At 37.7% G+C, this 19,996-nt stretch overlaps 4 protein-coding genes across 12 annotated transcripts; 2 read left to right on the top strand and 2 right to left on the bottom strand.

Annotated features, from left to right (window-relative positions):
• Positions 1–40: 40 nt before the first annotated feature.
• On the top strand, positions 41–7,379 carry LOC133714584 (receptor-like protein EIX2). 9 transcript variants are annotated; one of them, XR_009848748.1, is made up of 8 exons: positions 41–107; positions 264–485; positions 1,232–1,336; positions 1,417–1,527; positions 2,296–2,529; positions 2,729–2,797; positions 2,953–3,184; positions 6,002–6,132. XR_009848748.1 is itself a non-coding variant. In XM_062140730.1 (7 exons), exons 2-7 carry the CDS (start codon positions 292–294, stop codon positions 3,092–3,094), a joined length of 855 nt encoding a protein of 284 aa, XP_061996714.1. In that variant the 5' UTR covers positions 41–107; positions 264–291; the 3' UTR covers positions 3,095–3,266. The 9 variants fall into 9 exon arrangements, 6 of the variants coding, with proteins under 6 accessions (XP_061996714.1, XP_061996710.1, XP_061996709.1 ...); XR_009848746.1 differs by lacking the exon at positions 6,002–6,132 and adding an exon at positions 3,592–4,113; XR_009848747.1 differs by lacking the exon at positions 6,002–6,132 and adding an exon at positions 3,971–4,109.
• Positions 7,380–9,407: 2,028 nt separating this feature from the next.
• On the bottom strand, positions 9,408–14,303 carry LOC133718183 (uncharacterized). Its single transcript, XM_062144993.1, has 16 exons — positions 14,125–14,303; positions 13,408–13,808; positions 13,204–13,326; positions 12,761–12,902; positions 12,363–12,655; positions 12,202–12,257; positions 11,994–12,088; positions 11,581–11,683; positions 11,371–11,465; positions 11,235–11,297; positions 10,933–11,008; positions 10,736–10,844; positions 10,338–10,450; positions 10,178–10,236; positions 9,937–10,045; positions 9,408–9,683 (listed from the first exon to the last, which is right to left on the bottom strand). The coding sequence occupies exons 2-16, from the start codon at positions 13,796–13,798 to the stop codon at positions 9,546–9,548; spliced, it is 1,965 nt and encodes a 654-aa protein (XP_062000977.1). The 5' UTR covers positions 13,799–13,808; positions 14,125–14,303; the 3' UTR covers positions 9,408–9,545.
• Positions 14,304–15,302: 999 nt separating this feature from the next.
• LOC133718180 (uncharacterized) lies at positions 15,303–17,993 on the top strand. Its single transcript, XM_062144991.1, has 2 exons — positions 15,303–15,405; positions 15,704–17,993. The coding sequence occupies exon 2, from the start codon at positions 15,720–15,722 to the stop codon at positions 17,835–17,837; it is 2,118 nt and encodes a 705-aa protein (XP_062000975.1). The 5' UTR covers positions 15,303–15,405; positions 15,704–15,719; the 3' UTR covers positions 17,838–17,993.
• A 195-nt stretch (positions 17,994–18,188) lies between these two features.
• LOC133718181 (uncharacterized) lies at positions 18,189–18,899 on the bottom strand. Its single transcript, XM_062144992.1, has 2 exons — positions 18,600–18,899; positions 18,189–18,518 (listed from the first exon to the last, which is right to left on the bottom strand). Exons 1-2 carry the CDS (start codon positions 18,791–18,793, stop codon positions 18,236–18,238), a joined length of 477 nt encoding a protein of 158 aa, XP_062000976.1. The 5' UTR covers positions 18,794–18,899; the 3' UTR covers positions 18,189–18,235.
• Positions 18,900–19,996: the final 1,097 nt, after the last annotated feature.

Raw genomic sequence — 19,996 nt, 5'->3', positions numbered from 1 at the left:
GCTCTTACTGTTGGTTTATTTTAACTTCGTATTTTTATAGGCACACAAAAAAACGAGTCCGTGGCTTAAGCGAAGAACAGGAAGCTCGAATTAGATCTTTATGATCAGTGAGTGTTACTTGGTTGCTTGTCAGACACTTTTTAACTAGATCCCCATTCACTTGACAGGTGTTTTGAGAAGAAAAAAAAAAAAAACCAATGCTGTAGTCCATTATATACTAGTTTATAGTTCTTAAGAAAAGAATTATTCTTTGATCTACCCAGGTTTAAAGACCATAAAAGTTGCAACCACATGATTGCCAATGCAATGGATGGGGATGATAAATTGACAGCTCCTCAAGTTACTCGTAAACTTAAGCAGCTTGGTTTATATATTCCTTGGAAGAAGAGGTCTGGAGCTAACATGCTGATGAGGGATCAGGACCTAAATGATTCCAACAATGTGAATGCCTCTGATGATGAAACATTGTTATCATTAATGAACAGGTTATTTCTGTTGCTGTCTGAATGCCAATCTAGTTTTCAACTATTAAGATTTTATTTCACTGGTACTAGTGTCTCTAGCTTATTTTGTCACTGTTGGGGCACTTGGACAGCACCAGCACATGTCAGACTATAATTACTGTTCTTGTAGGATAATTTTTCAACATAAGGGAAACCTCATTTGATCAGTTTGGTCTTTAGATCAACTCAGGCCTTCAACCATTCATTGCAGCCACAGCCTACCATGTGGTTTATTAATTTTTTATTCTATTTGGTATTTATACTCTTAGACAAAGTATAGTAAATTGGGCATTTTCTCATTCGAGTCAATCGCCTAAATCAAGTATTATTCTCTCTTTCTCTGATAATATAAGCAATCTTTACTTTGCATCACAAAACTATTACATATTTATTATATTATTTTTGCACATTTTAGGAATCATCCCCACTCATTTTTGTGGACTTTAACCTTGAAGTTTGGATTATCTCCATTGGACTGTTGTCATAAAAAGTTTTGAGCGCTGATATAAACACTCCCTCTCACAGGTACTCATCAATGCTGTGCATGTGATGTGGTTCTTGTGAGAGTTGTATATGCCCCACCCATGAATGTTTCTCCTATTATTACTAAATACTTCAAATACCGTAATAACTTCTTTCTTTTCTCTGATTCATTGTTGCTTTCTCCACTTACAATGTATAGATGCATAGAAACCTACCAAGTATGACAATACTTTTTGAACTTTTAGGGGCAAAAAGGATAATATCAGAATTAGTGAGGTACCAGAACAGATTACTGGAAGAGAAGTGGCAGAAGATGAGTCTGATGATGAAATGCTAAGCTCTGTTCTCAAGTAAATCTCTTTTTCCATTAAGTATACGATTCTTATTGTTAAGACAACTGTGTCTTTTTATAATTTGCCTTTTGATACAGGAAAGCTAAGGGATCCCTTTCTAAATTAAAGGATCAAAATCTCACAGCCATCTTGATTCAGGGAAATGCTTTAGAAAATAAAGTTGAGGAAGGTGTTGTATCTTCTGGCAGGTAATTGAGCTTCATTCAACTCACTCCAAGTTTTATGCTGAAGATTTATACTCAAGTCTGGGAAATGTTAAGTCTGGCCTTTTTCATGTGCTAAAAAATGAACTATTGGGAAAGAAGGGTGACACCCAATTGTAATCTAAGTGCAAAAAGGTTATTTTCGTTAATGAAATAGTCACAGTAATAAGCCTTAATATACAATTGGTGCTTGGTTCCCTTAATTTCACCCACTACTAACTGTATAAAGAATGATTTTGATCATGCTTAGCAGAGCTTGAATAATCTTCCTTTCATCTCTTGTTTAGTCTTTTTTAACTCAATGTACATTTCTTCACAGGGATGTTAACAAGCAATCCACTGGGTTGGGACGGAAATAAAATCTTTCAATCACTACCAGGGTTGTTTCGATAAAATCTTTATTTCTTTTTCTTTTTGTTTCTTGAGCCTTAAACATATGTAGTGACTATGATGAGTGTTTTCCCAGAATTTTGAGTTGTGCTTATACAGTTTAGTAGCAGTGTAGGCCTACTTTTTTTTTTTTGGTTGAAACTGGAGAACTAAGAAAGGCAAAAAGCCTTCTTAGTTCCAGATTTTATTGAAATAAAAAAGAGTACAAAGGAGGGGAAACAAAGCCAACCTCCGAAACCAAAAAGATAACTATACAAGCGACTTATCGAAAACGAAACTTTGGTAGACCTAAAGATATTAGTGTAGGCCTAATTAATTTATCATCCACCTTACTGAATTTCCTTAAAAATATGGTCAATTTAGATTCAAGGACAACCACAATTCTAGTCACCTTATTGCTGAAGCTCTTGATCCTGATGGGAAAATTTCATCAACTCAAATTTCCAACAAGCTTAAACAGCTTGGACTCAAAGTTGCGCGAAGGAAAAGATTGCGCCATGCACAGGAATCTGTTTCTGCTGAGCCTAGTCAAACTGATGGAGATGGAGAAGTAGAGGAAACAGTTATTACTCATCATGAATCAAAAACCCGGCCTTTGTAAGTACATAAAAATTTCTGAGTATTACAGTTTGATTACTTTTTACTATAAAGTTTTAGATGCAGTAGAGAACTCACTGATGCCATCTTTTAGTGTAAATTTTGTTATTCATTTGGGAACAAGTCTTCATGCTTGCTGTCCTGTGTCGTTGCTGCACTGCTTTTACTGTTGGTTAATTTTAACTTCATATTTTTATAGGCACACAAGAAAAAGAGTCTCTGGCTTAAGCGAAGAACAGGAAGCTCGAATTAGATCTCTTTATGATCAGTGAGTGTTACTTGATTGCTTGCTTGACATTTTTTAACTTGATCCCCATTCACTTGACAGGTGTTTTGAAAAAAAAAAAAAAAAAACCAATGCTGTAGTCCATTATATACTAGTTTGTAGTTCTAAAGAAAAGAATTATTCTTTGATCTACCCAGGTTTAAAGACCATAACAGTTGCAACCACATGATTGTCACTGCAATGGATGGGGATGATACATTGATAGCTCCTCAAGTTTCTTGTAAACTTAAGCAGCTTGGGTTATATATTCCTCGGAAGAAGAGGTCTGGATCGAGCTAACATGCTGATGAGGGATCAGGACCTAAATGATTCCAACACAAACAATGAGAATGCCTCTGATGATGAAACATTGTTATCATTAATGAACAGGTTATTTCTTTTCCTGTCTGAATGCCAATCTTGTTTTCAACTATTAAGATTTTATTTCACTGCTACTAGTTTCTCTAGCTTATTTTGTCACTGTAGGGGCACTTGGACAGCACCAGTACATGTCAAACTATAATTACTGTTCTTCTAAGTTAATTTTCCAACATAAGGGAAAACTCATTGATCAGTTTGGTCTTAGATCACCTCAGATTAGCCTTCAACCATTCATTGCAGCCAACCTACCATGGGGTTATCACCTAATTGAAATGGGCATTTTCTCATTCAAGTCAATCACCTAATTGAAGTCAACTATTATACTCTCCTTCTTTGATAATATGGGCAATCTTTACTTTGCATACGAGACATAATCTTCATAGAAGATTTATTTTTCTTGTTTTAATACATGGCAGCTATGAGACAATTACCCAATCAATGGCTATTAGCGTTTGCCAAGTGGAAGAGAAAAAACTATTAGCAAAGGTATTATTAAGACTAATTTATTGGAATCTCTAACCTAAGACCGACGGGAGACACCAAACAAGAAACAACAAATCTGAAGTAAGATTATTTTACTAATTGAGGCCTGCTCATGCATAATGCATAATGCCGGCCTTCCACACTCGTTTATATTTGCATTCATATTAAACTGCAACTCAATACTCAACTTATAGTCTTATAGATGTAATTAAACATAGATGGAAATGATATATAGTTAGCTCTTCAAAGTTTAAAGTCATTCCCATCTCTTGCTTAGTTTCAAGACCATACTTATATTCATGCCTTTCGTAGTTATGAGTGGTAGATCATCCATACATTCTGGTTCTGTGTTGGCTCGGCTTCTATGGCTGGTCATCGTTTCGTCTGCTGCTACCTCCTGTTGTTGTTCCAGTGCTGCTGGGAATATCAGTACTTCGAACGATGTCAATGTTCGGTGTATGGAGAGGGAAAAACATGCTCTTCTTCAGTTCAAACAAGGGTTGGTGGATGGCTCCAATGCTCTTGCCTCTTGGGAAAGCAAGGAAAACTGCTGCGAGTGGAGAGGAGTTGCATGCGACAACCAAACAGGTCATGTCATCATGCTAGATCTCTACTATAATTCATCTGATATTAATGATAATACTCCTTTAAGTGGGGAGATTGGTCCCTCACTACTTGAATTGCCATATCTATATTACTTGGACCTCGGTTTTAATTCTTTAAATGGAACGATTCCCAAGTTCTTCGGTTCTTTGAGTCAGTTGAAAGTACTCAAACTCGGATCCAACAGTTTTAGCGGAACCATTCCTCCCCAACTTGGCAATCTATCCAATTTGCATACTCTTGATCTTTCATGGAACACTGTCACTTCTAAAAATCTCGAGTGGGTATCTCAGCTTTCTTCCTTGAGATACTTGGACATGTCATATCTTAATTTCTCTTGTGCTCTAAATTGGCCCCAATCTATAAGCCAGCTCCCTTCACTGATAGAGCTTCAGTTAGAATCATGTGATCTTCCTGATGTTGATATGGCATCACTTTCCTTTATTAATTCTTCGACCTCTCTCCAAGTATTTCATCTCCCTCTTAATTTCCTCAGTTCTTCAGTATTTTGTTGGATAGGTAATGTCAGCAAGAACCTTGTTTCCATTGACCTATCTAATAGCAGGATTAAAGGTCCTATCCCAGATGTTTTCACAAACATGGATTCTCTGTTATCTCTTGACCTCAATTGTAATCAACTTGAAGGTGGCTTACCAAATTCCTTTCGAAGCCTATGCAGATTGGAAAAATTGAATTTATCGTCAAACAATTTTTCTGACAGACTTGAACAATCTATAGGCAACTTGTCTTGTGCACAGGATACCCTTAAGTCATTATACTTGGGTGGAAATATGTGGTGGGGGTCATTTCCTAATGATCTTACAAGGTTTGTATCCTTGGAAGAATTGGACATTGACAATGCCACTATGAGCGGGTCGCTCCCAAAGAGTTTTCGGCAACTATCCCAGCTAAGAACCTTGCGTCTACCTCATAACCGGTTAAGTGGCTCATTCCCAGATGTTACAGGTCTTTCATTGTTATCATGGATAAATCTTTCTGATAATCAACTGAATGGCTCTCTACATGACAGTTCAGGTCAACTATCCAGCCTTACAGAAATCGATCTTTCTCGAAATTCTCTGAATGTTGTCTTAACTGAAGCCCACTTCTTGAACCTGTCTAAGCTACAGTTTGTGGATGTTTCTTATAATCCAGCTTTTTCTTTCCATGTGAGCTTAAGTTGGAATCCACCTTTTCAGCTTATAAGTTTAAAAATGGCATCTTGCAAGGTCGGCCCTGCTTTTCCTAAATGGATACATACACAGAGACAACTTTGGGCGCTTGATTTGTCTAATGCTGGGATATCAGATTCAATACCTTACGAGTTTTGGGAACTATCTTGCAGCTTATATCAGTTAGATCTCTCTACCAACCAAATCCATGGAAGTTTTCCGAATCCATCAGCAAGGAACCGCACCATTGCTTCTATTGACTTGAGTTCTAATCAGTTGTCTGGTGCACTCCCACCATTTCTTATGAGTGTAGGTTCATTACTGTTGCTCTCCAAAAACAAGTTTACAGGAGACCTATCTTCCATATGTTCAACTAGGGCTCCATATTTGTATATACTCGACCTTTCTCATAATCTGCTATCAGGGGAGCTCCCTAATTGTTGGGTTCAATTTCAAGAACTGATCGTGTTGAATTTGGCAAACAAGAGTTTCTCTGGGAAAATACCAAGCTCATTTGGTTCTTTAAAGTATCTTTCTCAATTACAATTACAACGTAACAATTTTTCAGGTGAACTGCCTTCTCTGGAGAACTGTACGCTGTTACTTTTGGTTGACCTTGGATTCAATAACTTATCTGGAAAGATACAAGCATGGATAGGCAGCAGCCTTCAAAAGTTGTGGGTTCTACAATTAAGGTCAAACCACTTCTCTGGAAGCATTCCCTCAAGTATATGCAGTCTGCCTCTCATTCGTGTTTTGGACCTCTCTCAAAACAATATATCTGGAGTATTGCCACATTGCCTCAACAATTTGACAGCTTTCTCTTCGGTTTCTCAGGAGGTGGATGATTTTCCATTTCCTTTCTCAGATCATGATTTTGTTTTACAACTTATTTGGAAAGGAGCAGAGACGGAGTATGGGAAAAACTTTAGGTATTTGAGGAGCATTGACATTTCAAGCAATAACTTAACTGGGGTGATTCCGGAAAACATAACATATATGCTTGGGTTACGTTCTCTTAACCTTTCAAGAAACAATTTGACTGGGGTGATTCCTGGAAAGTTTGGTCAGTTGGAGGTGCTTGAAGTTCTTGATTTGTCAAGAAACCACCTATCTGGTAGTATTCCTGATAGTTTTAGGAACTTGCATTCTATAGCTGTCTTGAATTTATCGATCAACAACTTGTCAGGAAGAATTCCATCCAGCACCCAACTTCTGACTTTTACTGAATCTTCATTCGCTGGAAATGTTGGACTTTGCGGGCCACCGCTAACAACAAAATGCCCCGGAGATAGACCGAGTGAAGATCCAAAAGTCACTGGTGGCACTGAAAGTGATGGTTTCATAACACCAGGGTTTTATGCCGGCATAGGGATTGGATTCTTAATAGGATTTGTGGGAGTCTGCCTTGCTTTACCGCCCGAGACTTCTTGGAGATACGTACAGCAGTGTTTAAGGCAAAGATAAGGAAGGGAGTTCAACTGAAGATAAACGGTAAGCTCTTCATTATTTCTGTTGTTGATTGCTTATACTTACATTTTTGAAGGTTTTCAAAATAATAAACTAGCTCCAGAATATCTTGTTTGCTGGATAACATTACTTACTTTGTTTTGACATAATGATAGAAGCTGCTGTCATGTGTGGAAATGTACTGGAGAACTTGGAAGTTTGATTATTCGGGCCTCTGATGTGGGTGGTTTCAGATCCAAGGTGTCTCTGCTTTCTCTTTCAACAAGTCGAGGTCTCAGATGCTTCTTGGTTTGTATTACTATTCTGAATAATGGAGAACTGTCTGGGGCTCTAAGTGAATAGTCTAGTCCAAGTATGTAATGAAAGATGTACATGTTCTTTGTTATGTATTTCTACTATCTACTATTAAGGTTTAACTAGCATTTTATTTTAGGAGGCTCTCTGAGTGCTTATTGTAATTTGAGTTTCATGCTTTATTTCTTCTTATTGTATTCTATGGTTTCATTAATCAAGACTTAAGAGCATTTGCACTAGCTCATTTCAAAATAAAAAAAATAAAAAATAAAAAAAAAGCATTTTATGAGCTTTGAGTTTCAACAATGCATTCCATCAGCTCAGATTGCAGTAATGACCAACTGACCAAGGGATTAACCACTATTAAACAACTGTTCAATGATTCATGTTAACCTATATAGGAATATATCTAATTAGTCGAACCTGTTCAGAAACTCAGTAGAGGAAGTGAGCAACTTATGACGAATCTGAATTACGAAATGCCTAAATTTAAATGTAGAAATACAGATCAGGCTAAATTCTAGCCTCCACAAAAAACCTATATTATTACAAAATATTTTAATGAGATCTTTAATAAAAGCCTAATATCAAATATGTTGCATATGAGACATAATCTTTATAGAACTTTTTTTTTTCCTTCTTGTTTTAATACATGGCAGCTATGAGCCTATGAGACAAAATTTAAATCAAATAGTATTACTTGCCATATGAGACATAATATTTATAGAACGTTACTAACTTCCGAGATATGGCTTACGGTGAGAAGGAAAAAACTAAAAGTTGATATATTCGCAGAATATTCTTTTTCCATGAGCCAAAACTGAATGGATTCTCGGCTTACGGGGACAGATAGCAAAGGTATTAAGACTAATTTATTCAAATCTCTAACATAAGACATTCAGGAGACACCAAACAAGAAACAACAGATTTATGGTAAGATTATTTATCATATTTATGATGCATAATGCCTTTCACACACTCGTCAAACTTGGATCTGACATACATAATAAACTGCAGCTCAATACACAACTTTCATATGTAATTAAACATGGATGGAAATGATATATAACTAGCTCTTCAAAGTTCAAAGTCATTGGCATCTCAGCGTTCTTAGGTTCAAGAGTCAAGACCATACTTATATTCGTGCGGTTCGTAGTTATGAGTGGTAGATTGTCTTGTTTTGACATAATCTTAGAAGCTGCTAGAGTGTGGGGAAAGGATCTTACTCGAGAGCTTGAAGTCCGAGCAGGCTCTAATGCGGGAGGTTTCAGTTTTTTGAAGTCAGGGTTTCTGAGGCTTGTTTGTTGTCTATGGTTCTGTATAATGGAGGCCTATTTTGGTTATCTATGTATCAAGAATCAAGATCAATGATAATGGCACCTCTGCAGGTCCTCAAATATTCCATGCTACTAATAATCTACTGAAAAACATGTTTATTTTAATATGATTCTACCGTGGTTGAACAACATTATATAATTTTCTAGACTCAACAAACATTCCAACAGCTCAGACTATCATAAAGGCAAAGGCAATAATCACCAAGTCAAAGAATGGCTACGCTTTATTCAGTTATGTAAACAAGCATGAGAATACAGATGACTAAAACTCAACCTGTTCAGAGGAACCAGTAAGGAACCTCGTTCAACCTCAGGCACACCAAGAACAAAGAGACAGACTTTGATTCTGTTACTCGGACGGAGTCATCCTGTTAGAAAATTTGGCCAAGTCACAAGCATATATTAGCTGATCAAAGAGTTATTTCTTTCAATTTGTATGTCTCCCAAATCTGGTGAGACAATAGTCAACATGTTTTTAAATATCCCGAGTTGATCTTATGGAACTTTCAGGCATATGAACTTTTCCAAAATGGAGTTTCATTGCACCCGAAAAAGACAAGAAAAAGAAAAAAAGAACAACTCTTATCCGGCAAAATCATGATGCTCCTCAGCTTATTCTGGAATCTTTTTTCTTTGAGATAAATAATGCAGAAAGGCAAGCACATTAAAATGTCATTGAAAAATAACAACGATCATAAAGTTCCAGAAAATGAATTTCCGCAGCCAATAAAATGCGAAGAACAAATTTTTATACCTTGTGGACTGAAGAGGATATTGGATTCCTGTCAAACTATAACTGATTTTCATTCATACATGGAAATGCCCATACTTTCAACAACATTCAGCCCACACTGGCACAATGGCATCAATCACTACGTCAAAGAATCGGTATCCTCTATAAAATAAAACTGTTCAATGATTTACACCCACATAATAATACAATGATCTGAACCTGTAATGGACTCATTCAGCCTCAGGAACATGAAGAACAAAAAGATATAATCAGAAGATTTATAATATAGATGTTACTCGGACAGAGTTATCAGCAGATCCTGTTAAGAAAATGGGCAAAGTTGGGTGCCAATCTACAGTAGTTATGGCAGCACTGTGTGGGAGAGTTCTCAACCCATTTGTAGCATGACCTCTAACCTGAGCCAAGTTAAGAAAACAAAGACTTGAATTAAAACATAAGCATCACCTACATCCTCAAAATATGGTAATAAGGTAAATCCAAGACCAATTTGACTTCCAAACCATAAACGAGTGCGATCCATATTGGATTGGAAGGTTCAAAATGTTTAGCAGACACAAGTTGAGTCCAACATACATGAAAAGCTACTATAAAAAAAAATAATAATAATAAAAAAAATAAAATAAAAAAAGAGGTGGGGGAGAGAACAACCTGATAAATGGGTGCTCTTACTGAAGCAGAAGTTACCAATAGTCTCCTCCCATTAGCATCCAAAGCCATTTCATGTCTGCAATCTTTTGAGCTCTCAGGGCCACAGAACCTACAGTATGGAAAAAAGTAATGTTAGTGTCCTGGTGTAAGCATATATTTTGTTGATGGGATCATAAGACTGGTGTGCCGCCAATATTCAAGTATTCAACTATTAATATTGTTGTGGCAAAGAATAAAGTACCTGCTACAGTTCCTTGACCAAAGGACTTGACCTTGGTTTTGCAAGCTCCATTCAAAAATCTGACAGTTCAAAACCAGTAAGTGAGTTCAAATAATAAAGGAACAACACTTCAAATGCACTGGTTAAACTTCATGCCCAAAATGACTTTTAAATTTCTTGCCTTTCCATCCACTCCCAAACTGAAAATGCTAGTCTCATCAGGCCCAAAAAGAATGGAGCTTATAGCAGAGTCATGTGCAGGCCACCCAGTTATTTGTTGACCCGCAGACATATCTGTGGCTTGTTAAGGAGTTCACTGTTATCATATATCTACAGTTCTACACTCATGTAGCAGTACAGGCAACCTCAGCTGTGCAAAAATTAGAGCACCCACTTACTAAGACAAAAAGCATTATCTGCTTAATGCCCTTGAGAGGGTGCTTCAATCATCTTGGAAAAGTAAATGGAAACCCAGTAATGCAAAGCTGTCTAAAACAGGGATTTCATATTCATGTAAAAATAATTAACAACCTAATTTCAGATGATTTAAATAAACCCCTAACATAAGTGTGAGGATACCAAACATGTGAATCATTCCATCAGTTGCAGCGGCTGCTAAGATCTTCCCATTGTGATTGAAACTAAGAGATGTAATTGCAGGTGGATCTTTACCAAGAGGAAGGACTGTCTTCATGAAACCCATAAGGTTAACAAGGCCTATAAATATAGGGGAAGTTGCAAGCATATATGAGGTTTTGGTACAATCAAGAACATACCATAGCCTTCCATGTCCTCATGTTCCACACAGTTAATGAAGCAAAACCCAGACTATCAACATAACTCGTTCCATGCCTACAAAGACAATAGAGTCCTGATTCAGATACTCATGAGGATATATATAATTATATATCACCCAAAGACAAACATAAACGCAACTATAAATGGACATGAATTGTAAGTAGAATCTTTCCAGTGACCAAACTATCTCATTTCAACACCACGTGCTCATATTTTACTAAATTGAACAGAGCACTTCAGTCAAAAACAGTGGTAAGATAAGATCAGGAAAAGAGCATACCCCTTGGATGCTGCAGCAGAAACAAAAATTGGCTCTACAGGGCTGCATTTTATATCCAACACACTGCAAGAGGAAAAGAAAAGGTAAACAGCAGCACCAAGAAGTATAGGCTTGTAACAGTGGTGATAGGAAGAACCTTGGAAATTGTCCACTTGTCTGAAGATCACAGACAACTCTCTTTGCATCGACATTCCATGCTTTAATGCCTCTATCAGCAGTGCCTATGAGAAGCTTTTGTCAAAAGAACAAAAAACTTAAAAGTCCATATATTCAATCTCAAATAATCAGATTATGATTCCAATGACAAGCAATAAATGAATGACTCATATAAATCTAATCTGCATACCAATCGGTCAGATTTACATTCCCAGTCAAGTGACATAATCTTGGCTCCACAATAAATGGTTGCATTTCTGGATGCTGGAGTTGATGAGTCATATGTCCATATCCTACATTAAGTCATTAAGTATTAATGAAAAAGTAAATACAGATTGTAAATTTAAATCAGCTAGAAGTTGAGAAGTTGAACAATATAGTAGCATACATGATGGGTATATATCACAAGTAACCAAAGGAATAATGTAATACCTAGGCAGCAGCCAGCAGCCAGATGTAGGAAATGAGTGACGACAGTTAATAGGTCACCAGGAAATGGACATATGATATAGTGATATATATGAAACACAAACTAAAAAACTTGGACACCCCCAAGCTATAAAGTTTATGTTTACAAACTTTAACTACTGTACCCAGACATACCTCACTGTACCATCGTCAGATGCACTGGCTATATTGTTTCCAGATGCAGAGAACCGGCAGCAACTGATCGGACTTGTGTGGCCCAAAAATGTCTCCTGGAAACCATGGTCATCTGAAAGTTATAGTCCTCCAATAAAAGATAAACTAGTGAAAGTAAAGGAAAATCAGTTATGATTATCAGGAACCAGTCATGCTTTAAGAAATTTACCTGAAAGTCAACTTCAACTTCAGGGAAATCTTCTACACGGCTTTCCGTGCCATTTTCTGCCACATCACATTCAATTGTTATACAAACGATAATCTACAAAACAGCTACTGCAGTGTCTTTATGCACAAGGGAGAAAGAAGTCAGGTATAGAAGTTAACCACCATTATAGGAACCATCCTGGAACAGTTGAATGGTATCACCAGTTCCACCAACTCCCACACGAAGACTCGATGAATAGTTTGAATCATTATTGGACTCAGATATTTTTAATTCTGGTTGAATTCCAATGGATCCAGCACCCTGATCTCGACCAACCTCTGCTTCCCCGATTTGAAAAGTAGCAAGAGGGCTAGTTTCCTGAGCATCTTTAGATGTAAGATGATTTTCCTCGGGCACTACACTTGATGAGCTCTTGGTTCGTTCGATGCTTTCATCCACTACTGATGAAGCATTACTGAGTTCCAAAAAAATATCAGAAAAATAAATAAGCCTGCACCAAATCTATACAAATTACTGAAAAAGAGGACTTGAGAGAGAATATAACTATGAAAACTATTACCTTCTTAACTGGTATATCTGACCATCTTTTTCCTCCAACAAAGCTTGAAGTTCTGACAACTTGAGATTCAGTTGCTTGATGTCTCTTTTTAAACGGTTAACAGTAGTCTTCTCTGAGCTAATTTTCAACAAGGCTGGCATACGTGGTTTAGTTAAGGGCATTTTCTACATACATTAGTCATAATGTGCCATAAAAAGGGATGAACCAATGAAAAACTGACCAACAGCAATTCATCTAAACAAACTGGTTTTGATATGGGAGTTGGGAAGTTCTGATAATATTTAGCATATATGGAATTTGTCGACATATGAACACAGAAACATAAGTAGCCTGCTCTCAGATGACAAGAATATATATATATATATATATATATATATATATATATATATATATATATATATATATATATATATATATAACAGAAATACTATATTGAAGGATATGAGTACCATTGAAGATCTCACTAAAAAAATTCCTCACAGATAAACGCAAGGCCTCATACCATTCCTTTGAGAAATATATACGAAACTCAGGATCAGCGCTTGGCTTCTTTACATATGGAATGGCTGCACCACACAGACAAGAATATAACTCTATGACAAAAGTAGTTCACTAAACTGAAACAAACAAATGATAGACAAACCTACCAAACCATGGAGTCCAATCCTGGCTCCTTTGCAACAAATCATTCCCCTTCATACCAAAGAACTCCAAAACCTTATCCCTCCTCCCTGCATTTACGGCATTTACAACATAGTACCGCAAAATAGAGACCTCCATCTTCGACAAAGTAGCCAAAAGCACAGTCTCCGGCGATGAAGAAAGACACTGCTTGAAGAAACTCAACAACCCAACTAACTTCTCTGCCTGAAACTTCGGTACATACACCGAGAATATCAACTCCATTATCTTCTCCACCTGAAACCCCTTGCCAATATCCGTCGACAACTCGGAATCAAAAGCTTGCAAAGTGCTAGTAAACCCCCTAAACACTAGAAACTCCCTCACAAGCTCCTCAGCATACTGCATATTCTCCATCCTGCCCCTACTACACCATCAAAAACCAAATGTTCACCTTCTTCAATTCTACACTAAAATCGTAAATTTGATCACTATATTACTAAATCACAAAATTGATAACCAAGCTCTGTATGACATAATTGAAGAAAAAATTGCAGAAAAATTCAAATTTCTCTAGTTTTAGCTCACATTTAGAAACAAGCAAGTATGATAAGATGCGAGGCTCAATAAAGCATTGATCTTGAAGAAAATAGAATACAAAGTTCGAAGCTTTAAGGGTTTAAAGAGATCTAGGGTTTACAGTGATTGAAATTTGAGGAATTGGGAATGATAGAGAATCGTACCTTGCAGTTGGGTATTTCGGGATTGCAGCGAACTGTGAATTTTGTTGATCTGGGTATAGGAAATTGAGAACTTACCTAAAGGTCTAATTTTTACAATGGAAAGTTGGAAACTGGGTTTGGTATAGCTTTGTGGAGTGAGAGATACAAAGTAAAAATTGGATTGGCGCTTAAATTTTTACTTGGTAAGTATTCTTTTACCGGACTTATCCACCAATTTTCCCTTTTTGCCTTTTTTGTTCTCTGTGAGATTTTTGGAACATCTGTGATTCTTTTTTCAAAAGAATTAAAAAAAAAAAAAAAAAAAAAAAAAAAAAGTGGTTCTATAAGGATATTCAACCAATTAATGTTGTTGGGTGTGGGTCTTTACCTTTCGTTAAGTTACAGATCGCGGTTTGGATGGTCAATTGTGGTCTTTGTTTTGTCGCGTGTATGGTGTTGAGTTTTTAAAGTGATATAGTCAATAGCATTTTCTCTCTTTAAGGCAATGATGACCGGATATTAATGGTGGTAGAAAATGGAGGGAGTTTCTAATAACATATTCCTAGTAAGGACTAAGGACGCGTTATATATCACTGAGTTCAGAGTTAAGTGTTATGTGATTATCAGACGTTCCGCGATCATTCATTTATAATCATTGATGATGTATATACTCGTATGAATGTTTCACTGACAATAAATGCACGATCACAAAGAGAATATTAACGATAATAAACCGAAAAACGATGAAATGATTACGTCAAAGTTAGAAAAATATATTAAAAAATTTCAACCGCCAGTAGTCAGCAAAATTGAACGATACCTTTAATGTCACGGTACTCAAAAATAGTAAATTTTCTGCTTTAGTTTTCGCGAATATCGTTACCAATTCAAACTGATCAAATGAGAACCCAAACCTACTTGTCATGACTATTTTCCCTTATTACAAATCTTCCTTGCCTCATGAACAATCCTTAAGTAACCCCTAAAAAGGCAAAAGACTTGATTGTCACCCAGCCCTGCACCTGAAAAGAAGAAAAATACACAACCCAAGACAGAGTAGCCCAAGGCACTGATTATTCCTCATTATTCCTTTCCCTCATTAATTTAGACCAAGCCACGGCCACCCATCCAAAAATGGAAATAAAGGTCCACTCTTGCTGACACTTTTAGATTTACACCCCCCCCCCCCCCCCCCCCCCCCTCTTTTTGCAATTGGAGGACATTCCCACAACTACAGAATCTCTTTTCGCAACACGACGTCGTCTCGCCTCCGTTTGGATCCTCCCTCAGAACGGTTCTCAGGTCAGGTCCCCTCTCCCTCTGTTCATCTCTTCAAATTGGGATTTGGGAATGCGATTCCTTCCCTTTCCTTGTAGGAAAGATTGTTCCTTTTTTTTCTTGTGCATTGTGAATTTGAGACTCTAAAGCCCGTGAAGAACAGGAAAAGCCCCAATTTCCCAATCCCTATAGTAATAGGACTCTTTGTTTGATCATTCTATATTAAAGCCAACAGATTTGGTGTTAGGAGTTCAATTCGCATCAGGGTTTTGGAAATTGTATACCAATTTGTGTTCATTCTCAAATTAGGGTTTTGCTGCAGTTTAGGGTTTTTGTAGATGGATTCGGATTTGGAAGGAATTGAGGCTAGGGAGAGTAGGCTGCGCAATGCTTATGAGAGTGCTAATGCTCAAGCTTCGTCGATTTTGCGGTTCACGCTGCAATGGAAGGAGCTTGAGGAGCATATTGAGTACACTAAGGGGTTGTTTAAGGCCCGATTCGAGGAGGTTCGGAACCGGGAGAGGGAGATTGGGGTGAAGGAGAAGGAGATGGAGGAGGAAGAGGTGAAGTTTAAGGCGGAGAGGGACTCGAAAGCGAAGGATTTGCATAGGATTCAGAGGATGGTTGAGGAGAAGCAGAAGGAGATTGATGGGATGGAGAAGCGGTTTTCGGAGGTGGAGGATTTGGTTAGGGAGAAGGAGGTGGATTGTAAGTTGGTTCGGAAATGTATTGAAGAGGGGCAGAGGAAGTTGGGTTCGGTGGAAGAGCAGATTCGGGTGAAGGGGATGCAGTTGAAGTATGTTCAGGGGTTGGTTGAGAAGCAATGGAAGGAGCATGATTTGAAAGAGGAGAAGATTCGGGCAATGGAGAAGAAAGAGAAGGATTTCGGTTTGCTTGAGAAGTCGATGGAGGAGTGGGCCGGTAGACTTGAGGCAAAGGAGATGGAGCTTCGGAGATGGGTTGAGAAGCTTGAAGGACAGGAGAGAGAGGTTGGCTCTAAGATTGATGAAGTGAATTTGATTGATAAGAAGGTCCATGAATGCCTGAAAGAGGTTCAGTTGAAAGAACAGAATTTGTATTCCCTTGAAAAGTCACTACATGTACAATCGTGTGGACTTCAAAAGAAAGAGAGGGAGCTTGAAATCAAGCAAGAACAAGTTTATTCAGATGTGGTTCGAAAATCCACGAAAGTACACAGCCAGACTTTGAAATCGAAGGAGAATTCTCATCAATTGAAAGTTGAGGAATCAGAAGATACCATTCCTGCTGCTAACAATGGGAATCGGGATGGCAGAGGCTTGCAATTGTTAATGAACCAGCATTTGAGGAGGAATGATTTGATGCTTAAAGAAATTGACGATACTCTTCAAAGGTCATCAGATCCAGCGAAACTGGTGTTGGATGCAATGCATGGTTTTTACCCTTCATATTCGGCTGTGGAAAACAACAAGTTTGAGTTGACAGTTATTAGGAGGAGTTGTAATTTTTTGTTGAGGGAGTTAAAAAGAGTCTCTCCAAATATTACTCCTCAATTGAGAGGAGAAGCTATGAAGTTAGCAGTTGAGTGGAAAGCTAAGATGCATACTGACAACTGGTTGGAAGTATTGGGTCTTTTGCTGCTTCTTGCTGCTTATGATTTGAGCTCTACTTATGATGTGAAGGAGCTTGAAAGTCTTGTTGGTATAGTTGCTCAGCACAACTATGACGCAGCTGAATTATGCCTGGCTCTTGGTATTGGAGACAAGGCACCTGATCAGGACACACAGGGTCAAAGCACTTCAAAAAGAAATACAAGCAGCAACAATTGTTCCCCTGATAATAAAATTGAGAAACCTGCAGATTCTCCACTGGCCAATATTCAACGGACTACCACCACAAATACAGATTTACCGAACCCGCAGGTGTTACCAAATGAGCATTTGAGTACTGGGAATCCTTTGATGATTCCAGCTGTTACAGATGGTTCCTGTCAGTCATTAGTTGGTTTAGCAGGTAAAGTGGTTGCAGCAGGTGTGGTTCAGGAGCTTATTGCAAACAAGCAACTGCTTCAGGCCGTTGTGTTTAGTTGCACCCTCAAGTTAACTGACATGTTTCCCCCTGTGCCACTGTTAAAAGAATGTGCAGAGGGTGCGATAAGGAATGGCTCAAAGGCAGTAAAGGACCTGAAAGATGTGATTGGATGCATCAAAGATTACAACCTAGAGTCTGAATACCCATCCAAGGACATTGAATTGCAACTTCAGAAGCTGGAGAGCCTAATAGTGGATCGGGAAGCTGCATGTCTTGACGCCAAGCCAGTTAAACAACAAGCTAAGAAGAAAAGATGGAGGAAACGTGATAGCAGCACTTATGTCTCCGATTTTCAACCACCACAATCAGCGAAGAAGAAACACATCAAGTGTTACCATTGCAATGAGCCAGGGCATGTTCAGAGCAACTGTCCCCAAAGATGCTGAAGGCTTATGAATTGGTGGTAGTTTTGTTGTAAGTTTGCTCAGCATTTCAGGACAGAGAGTTTTGGAATCTTTTATGTACAGGCCTTGTTCTTTATGTAATTATCATGATGGTTTTTCCTTAAATTTTCTTACTGTTTATAGATGCATATTGGTGTCTCTTTCCTTCTTTGCTACCTAGTTCATTTGTTCTTGCAAGAAGTTTAGTTCCACAAACACTTGATGATCTTGACTTTAGATTGACCAAGATCTACATATCTATGGCAGACAAGATATTTACACCTTTCCAAGGCCTCTCTCTTTTTGTTACATACATGCCTCTGCTTATGGAAAGTGTGGTTTACACCTTTTGCAGATACGAATATGATAAATATATTTGTTTCAAATCTGTTGTGCAACCTTCACCTTATATAGAACAAGCGGCAAGCGTATAACTGAATTACAGTGAAAGCGAACAAACCCAGAGCTGTAAAGTAAATATAAACCTTGCGTTTGAAGAGCTGAAAGACATCAGGTCTTACAATTTCATGCTCTGTAGGCACTTCTTGTTCATGACCACTGCACTTTTCTATCTTGATGGAATGACTGAGCTTATAACTGGCTGCAGGTGGGTGTTTGGCTTCTTGTATCTTCTTGAATATGAGGTCCTGCTCCATATAGTTCATATCTAGATGGTACTGGGTCCTATAAAACATAGTCACAGCATCTAGGAAAGCCATGAAGAAGATTACAGATGAAACTAGTATCATGGAGAAGGGAACCCACCATTGATTTCTGGGAGTACTAGACGGTGGTGACGACGAGGAAAGTACAATCCCTATGGAAAACAAGCCTTGCAGCAGAACATAAGCGATGGTTAAGTTCTGAGCTCTCGTCTCGTGGTACCATACACGTTTTTCTTGCTTTTCGTTGATGATTCTCAGTTCCTTGAAGCTTTCCTCGAGCTCTTTTAAGTTCATGATGAGCTGCTCTCAGGAGCACTATTGCTAGTGATCACCAGCTTAGGAAGCAAGAAGCAAACTAGACCGACACTTAATGGCATGATTAGGTTTGAAGTTTTTCAATATATAGAACCAGACAGTTTATATTTTAATTTAGTGCCTTTCGATTCAGGTTCATAGTAATTACCAGGAAATTATCAACTTGGTCTACGCGGCTTTGTGCCTTTCGACTCTGCTTCGTTCACACAGAAGTCGTTGCTGAACATATGACTTTTTCAAACCATGGCACAGCCAGACATTTTATATAACGTAACTTTCATATGAATTCTGAGGATAATGGGAACTAACTGAATTTGTACTTTGTTCAAGAGTATGGAAATGTCACTCACAGCATTCAAATTCTAAAAAAATTAGACACCATACCTTGGAAGTTATACAAATATTATATACTGAAAGTACATAAATCGCGCGTTTATATTGTTCTAGAGTTTAAATATATATCTCACTACATGCAAATTCCAACCAAAATACTATTCAAAAGCTTTGTAAAGTACGTATACAAATTAATTTTAACACTTTCAGTCGTAGAGATTATTGCTTTGAAAACTCACTGAAACAATTAAAAAAATGTAACGACTACTTCGATCACCACGATATATAGAATGAAACATATACTTCACAATCTTTTGATCCTCTGGGAAGTTCCAAAATGTACTTTCGGAAGTTTTCTTCGTCTCCGGTCAATGAACCGGTCCAATAGAATGAAATAATCATCTTCTTCAAAACAAATGCATTTTCTAGCAAATACTTGAATGCATTTTCCGACGAAATTATTTCATTTCCATACACACGAAACTCTATGTTCTTCAAATGTGACAGACACAAAGGCAGTGGTTCTATATCAAAGGGTAGATAAATTCCCTGAGTGGATCATTAGAAAATAGATTAGACGCACATGATAGGCAAGATTCATATCAGATAAGTGAGATAATTAACATTAGTAGAGCAAGGCTCACTTAGTACACGGCACAACACCCGGGATAAGTCCATAGCCTCTTACCTAGACATCGCCTTCTATTAAGGTGAGCCTAGCTAGGTTTGAAAAGTGATGAACTAATACGTTACAAAGGTGAAATCCCGATCCAATTTACTTAAAAGGGAATAGGAATCCATCTTTGAGTATTGTTTAACACTCAACCTTTCAGTAGCTCCTCATGAATC

The sequence above is a fragment of the Rosa rugosa genome, chromosome 6 (genome assembly GCF_958449725.1).
Source record: "Rosa rugosa chromosome 6, drRosRugo1.1, whole genome shotgun sequence".
Taxonomy (NCBI): Eukaryota; Viridiplantae; Streptophyta; class Magnoliopsida; order Rosales; family Rosaceae; genus Rosa; species Rosa rugosa.
This window is presented reverse-complemented; position numbering and strand designations above follow the sequence as displayed.

What these genes read in the sequence shown, in the direction of transcription:
- LOC133714584 (XM_062140725.1), top strand. Translation starts at nt 3,958, where the DNA reads ATGCCTTTCGTAGTTATGAGTGGTAGATCATCCATACATTCTGGTTCT.
- LOC133718183 (XM_062144993.1), bottom strand. Translation starts at nt 13,798, where the DNA reads ATGGAGAATATGCAGTATGCTGAGGAGCTTGTGAGGGAGTTTCTAGTG. An exon ending in TGAGGACATGGAAGGCTATG is followed by an intron (nt 10,845 to 10,932) that starts GTATGTTCTTGA and finishes GGTTTCATGAAG; the next exon opens with ACAGTCCTTCCTCTTGGTAA. An exon ending in TGGAATGATTCACATGTTTG is followed by an intron (nt 10,451 to 10,735) that starts GTATCCTCACAC and finishes AACAAGCCACAG; the next exon opens with ATATGTCTGCGGGTCAACAA.
- LOC133718180 (XM_062144991.1), top strand. Translation starts at nt 15,720, where the DNA reads ATGGATTCGGATTTGGAAGGAATTGAGGCTAGGGAGAGTAGGCTGCGC.
- LOC133718181 (XM_062144992.1), bottom strand. Translation starts at nt 18,793, where the DNA reads ATGAACTTAAAAGAGCTCGAGGAAAGCTTCAAGGAACTGAGAATCATC. An exon ending in AGTACTCCCAGAAATCAATG is followed by an intron (nt 18,519 to 18,599) that starts GTGGGTTCCCTT and finishes TATGTTTTATAG; the next exon opens with GACCCAGTACCATCTAGATA.